General features: G+C 39.1%; 1 protein-coding gene across 6 annotated transcripts in view; it reads left to right on the forward strand.

Annotated features, from left to right (window-relative positions):
- LOC113659506 (pleckstrin homology domain-containing family G member 3) overlaps positions 1-2,389 on the forward strand; it is a 50,553-nt gene extending 48,164 nt beyond the window's left edge. For all 6 annotated transcript variants that reach the window (XM_027172317.2, XM_027172319.2, XM_027172320.2 and 3 more), the window contains exon 19: positions 752-2,389. In XM_027172317.2, coding sequence (XP_027028118.2) covers positions 752-1,488 — 737 coding nt within the window. In that variant the 3' untranslated portion in view covers positions 1,489-2,389. The remainder of the gene's footprint in view (positions 1-751) is intronic.
- Positions 2,390-6,018: the final 3,629 nt, after the last annotated feature.

Raw genomic sequence — 6,018 nt, forward strand, 5'->3', positions numbered from 1 at the left:
AAATCAGAAAAAATCGAGACCGGAATTTGCCGAAATGCACTTTGACAAGTCAGAAAGCTTCTGGAAGAAGTGCTTTTTGACAATTAACATCAGCTCTATGTTTACAGACGTAAAGCATGCAAAGAAAAGAACACTGGACCTACTGTGAGACTTGGAGGAGGCTTGGTTTTGTTACACGGTGGCTTAGTGGTTAGCACATTTGCCTCACACCTCCAGGGTCCCACCTCCTCCTTGTGTGTGGAGTTTGCATGTTCTCCCCATGCCTCGGGGGTTTCCTCCGGGTACTCCGGTTTCCTCCCCGGTCCAAAGACATGCATGGTAGGTTGATTGGCATTGCTGGAAAAATTGTCCGGAGTGTGTGAGTGAATGGGAGTGTGTGTGTGTGTCCTGCGATGGGGTGGCACTCCGCCCAGGGTGTATCCTGCCTCGGTGCCCGATGACGGCTGAGATAGGCACAGGCTATGCAGGATAAGCAGTAGAAAATGAATGAATGAATTTTCAGTACATTTTTATGTATTATTACTTTTGTCAGTTTCAGTGTATTTCAGTGACCATTTTGGGTTTTTCTTTCTTTAATAGAAGGGTACCAACAATTTTGTCCATGCATATGTCCATGTCCTTGTTATATCTATATTCATGAAGATTTCTATTTTTATGCCACTTGTATTTGTTAATTTTTTAATTGCAAAGTTATTTTTTTATTTGTATCGGTTAATTAATTTTAACACTTTTTTTTTGTAAATATGTATAGGTATGCAGAGCCTGGTTCTATCAATCGGTTCATGTGAGCACACAGACTCCAGTTCGTCACTGAGCCCCTGCTCCCTGGGCAGTCCTCAACTTCAGACCACTTTCAGACCACCTGCTCTAGATTTACAAAGTCCAGTCTACACTGAGAGCTTTAATTGGCCAGACGTGAGAGAGCTGCGTTCCAAATACTCACGACCAAATCCTCAGTTAGTCTCAATTAATCGCAGTTGCTCAGTCCCAGAGCAAATACTTGAGGTTGGACGGAATGCTCCCACATCCCGACGAACCTTCTCCTGTGCCAGTCCAGTTTGTGACCGTATGGACCCCCACACAACACCAGCTATAGATACTGCCACTACCCACTCCATGGACAAGGAACCTGCAGGACAGGGTGTGGGTAAAATGTGCAAAAGCAGTTCTTTGGACCACATGATGGGACCACTTCATTTAAAACCGCAAACAAACCATACAGACATCTCAAGGAACTATTACATATCTGGCCAGGCCAGCCTGCCCAATGAAAACAAGATCATTATAGTGGAAAGAATTATTAAGACAGAAAGTAATGGTCTGGCAGCAGGTGAAGAGAAAAATGCAGAGCTTCATGAAGACCAACCAAGGTGTCTGGACAGTGATGAAACATGTAGACTGGGGACATTTGAAAAAACAGAGAACAGCCAATATGGTTTAGTCAAAAACCTGCGAGAGAAGTTCCAAAACCTTAGTTCATACATGTAAATGTCCTTGTAAAATTATTGTACATTAATACACTCAGAGGCCCAGTGTTTTTGTGGCAATATACCACACATGCTCATTATATAGATGTATGCTGCTAAGAATAACGCATACGCCTTTAAACGAGCACATTTACATGATTATGCTGTATTAATTTAAATTTTTAACGGTAAAATGAACATTTATAAAGTCAGACCTCCCCTAAAATATTTATGAAATTGACATTATGTCGTGCAATTTAGTGTATATTTGCATTTTTGCAAGTTTATATATGTACAAAAGCTTTTGGTTACTGCCTACATACCATGCCACTGGTAAGCTTACTCAGGATAAATGTACCTCTGATAAGATGTGTATCATATGTTAGAATTTTCTTTTTCAGTAGCTGAACCTTCACAGCAATCGTGCAAGTTATATAGTTGGGATTAGGGTCTATTATATGACCTATAGGTATGGATGATGTATTGTAACATTGGGCACATGCAGTAGAATTGAACTTGTTGTAAATTTTCATTAAGCTTTTACTTCTCAGTAACAATAAATCAACAAAGTGTTGGTTCAAATGAATCATTAGTGGACAGAATTGGGGATGGATGCACTTCGATCCCAGACGTGCGGTTGTTTCGTTTTTGTTTTTATCTGAAATATTCCTGTGATAAAATCTACTGTAATTTTGTGTATAATCTTTGATTTATTTAAATATTGCATACTGCATGAATAGGCAGTTTTCATTTTGTTTTAATTTTACGAGTACTCATAACAGGGCATTTTATTTTCCATTAAATTCAGTGTTGCTTTAGAAAATGTGACATGCAATCATTGTGCTCAACTTTCACATACAGTTACATTAATGAAAATTCATTATGTACTAAATAAAAATATATGTATATAAGATTGTACTACATAAGACCAGCGAGCTAAACTCGTGCTTCCCTTTTTATTCATTGCCTTGAACTTGTGTATTCGTATATGTGACTGACTGATGTTACATTCAGAGCTGCGGGTCTCCAGTCACTGTAGTATGAAGTAGCCAGAAATATGCATGGTTGCAATAATAATAATTTATGTTTATCAGTGGACAGTACAACTAGCATTTCACTCTGTGTTCTTCCTGCTTTAATGAAACGTTCTGGAGGGAGACTTGGTGCTTGTATATAAAATTAAGAAGTGTATATATGCATTATATCATACAAGATGAAGGAGAAGCAGTGTGTGCAGTGTGTACTGTGGTCATGTGCGCTCTGTATCACTCCAAATGTTAGTTGCTGCACGAAGTCGCTCCATATTTGCATTAAGTTAAACTTTTCTCAATTTTGTCATGTCCCTGAACATCTAGTTACCAACACTTATTGTCACTCATGTTAATGGAAGTTGCCAGTTCTCCCTGATAATGAAGAACGGTTGCTTTACTGCTGTGTCACTGTATACGTGAATGTAGCATAAGTGAGAGCATCTCCCAGTTTCTATGGGGAAAAGCAACAGAATCAAAGTGCGTTAAAAGGTGACGAACAGAAATAGATCATATATGATGAAGAGCAGAGCACATATCACCCATGAAGGTAAATCTAACCCCATGTTAGTTCATTTTGCACTAAATTATACACTGTAAGGTTTAAAGTATGTGCACACACGACTAGTCACACATGCGCTTGTTCAACATACCGTGTAACTTCCCGTGCCAGGTTACAATCACCTCTACTCAAGAGCAGGTAAGGCACTGAGGTTGTGTGAGGATTTCTGGGGTTCAGTCAGTATTCCAGTTCATCCCAAAGGTGTTCAGCAGGGTTAAGGTGAAGTCTCTGTGTGAGACACTCCGGTTCTTCCACTCCAACCTTGTCAAACCACGTCATAGTTGATTGCTGTGCATGCTGGAACAGGTTTGGGCCTATAGAAAATGTGTGCTTTTATTCTTGAGGCAAAAGTTTTGGGGAAGAACCATGCATGGTTGTGATGGTCAGATGTCAGCACTTTTGTCTATATAGTGCATTATGAGATGGGTAATCCGTGTAAGCTAAAGAGAATGTAGCAAAGAACTGTGTTGCTTTGTGGAGTGTTTTTCATGAAAAGAGCACTGCGATAATCCGGGAGTGACCAAAAAGTTACCAGAAAAATCTCGGATTTTATCTACATAATGTTTTTAATGTTTAATTGTTTTTACTTTTTTGTGCTTTTTTTGTAATTTGGCCCAATGTAAAAGTGGTAGTACACACACAAGATCTGGGCATGCTCCTGCTGTGATGGCAGACGGTGTCAGGAGGCTCAGTGAGCCACTGTACCAGTGTAAGGGCTGCCAATGGCTTGATGATGTATTTGACAGTGGATTTTATCCTGGTACTTACTAACAGCAGTGAGGGCACTGTCGTCTATCTACTGTACTGTAAAGTCTACTGTGGTCTGTCTGACCCACCTCCTGGTATCTCCTCCATGCTCCAAGGAACTGTGCTGGGAGACACACCAAACCACTTTGGGCAATGGGATGTATAGATGTGCTATCCTGGAGGAGCTGGACTACCTCTGCAACCCGACTGGACTACAAATATTTCTAAGTGTACATATACATAACATTCTATTTACAACTAAAGGAGTTAGCTGTACTGTTCCAGTGAATCAGTCCCATCATGTGCTCCAAGAGTGCAATGTTATTTGTTCATGCAGATCAGCAGTACTGGGGGGGGTTTAGGATCAGCACAGGGTCTAACAAAAAGTTGAGAACCACTGGTGATATATAATCTCATCAATGGCAAGTCTGGGTGTATATGTGTAAGTGACATATTGGAATCAATAAAAGAAATAAATTTCTTTTATTTTAAATAGCAGTAATTAGTATTGTACTGTATGCGGTATAGTATTAGTATTATAATGGATGCGGACAAATTGGTTGCGTGGAGTTGCTTATGAACTTCTTTAGCATGCAGTGGGTAGTTTAGTAGTTGTTTTTATACTAAAAGTAATTTTACATTATCAGTGTAATGAAGTGAGAATAAATAACGAATACAGTGTAAGGGTGCAGTGTAGTAGCGCAGTGGGGTGTAAACATTGTAGATATAAGCAAAAGACTTGAGCGAATTTCAACTGGCAGTGCAAACACTGTAAACCGAAGTAAAATGAACAGAGACAGAAAAAAAGGGAACAATGAATAGTAGTAAAGTGACAGTAAATGGAATAGGAATAGAGGATGGTAATGAAATACAACTATTGTCCATTGAGCTTATCCTAAGGCTGTCTCAATGCACAATAGTGTAAGGCACAGTGATTAGCTGTTGGTACAAACAACCTCCTGTGCTTTTCTGAGCTTAGAGTTTATCGAGTTCCCTATTTTCCACAACCACCTCAAAACTGTCTTTCACATCTCTTCTTTACTGTAGTAACAAAAAAATTCAAATCTCTGATTGCTTTAAGCTATATCCACTTGTCATGCCATATATCCCTGCAAAGTGCTGCTAAGTCATGCAATCTTTAGTCAAAATCCAATCAGCAGTAGTGCAGTGCCTATAATCATGTTGACAGATCTCAAGAGTTTATGTAAATGTTCATGTCAAATATCAGAATGTGGAAAAAGTGGGAAAGGTCTGTGGCTTTGACGTCCAGTTCTGCAGGCAAAAATGCTTAGATGCTAAGAGACGTCAGAGGAGAATGGAGAGTTGGGTGAGCTAAAGAATCTGAGGCTATCATGGGCACATCACTGAAACTGAAACTAGACAGTTGTAGAAAAGACCAGGCAATATTTCCCCCACTATAGTTTATGTTTATAGCACTCTCTTTCTAATTAGATATTAAAGGAATTTCTCAAAAATATTGATTACTGTTGGATGTATCTTAGACTTAGGTTTTAACATCCCATATTTTGTTTATTCAACAGTAAATAAATTGTATACCAACAAATGTCTGTACAAACGTATTTTTTCACAGTAAAAATGGCTATTTTAAATTTGAAGATCAAATGATCCGATTTTTGTTTTTAGTTTTAATTAATTGAGAAGCCAAGTGTATAAATAGCCATTAATTCCAACTAAGTATTAACAATCTCATATTGTCAATTAATATAATAACCTGCAATGTTAATGTCATTTGTTAGATAATAACCTGCAATGTTAGATCATTTAACTTATGAAGAAACTGTCCAGGTAAGTTATAAGGTATACTTTTTGTGTGTTTTTGTTTAAAGTGTAGTGCATGCTGGTGGCTTAGTGGTTAGCATGTTTGCCTCACATTGGAGTCGATTATATGATTCCCTCCTTTATTAAATGTGTTTTTTACATGTCTTCCCTGTTGTATGCTCCAGGGGTTTCCAGTCCAGAATCATGTGCATCAGGCTGATTGACATATCTAAACTGTCCATAATTTGTGTATTTGTGTGTGTGTGTGTGTGTGTGTGTGTGTGTGTGTGTGTGTGTGTGTGTGTGTGTGTGTGTGTGTGTGTGTGTGCGTGCGTGCGTGCGTGCGTGCGTGCGTGTGTTAGACTGTCCCTTATGATGACTTGGGAGCCCATGGTGACCCCCCACTGAGTCGCCTGGGCTAGGCTTCAGGCTTCCT

The sequence above is a fragment of the Tachysurus fulvidraco genome, chromosome 12 (genome assembly GCF_022655615.1).
Source record: "Tachysurus fulvidraco isolate hzauxx_2018 chromosome 12, HZAU_PFXX_2.0, whole genome shotgun sequence".
Taxonomy (NCBI): Eukaryota; Metazoa; Chordata; class Actinopteri; order Siluriformes; family Bagridae; genus Tachysurus; species Tachysurus fulvidraco.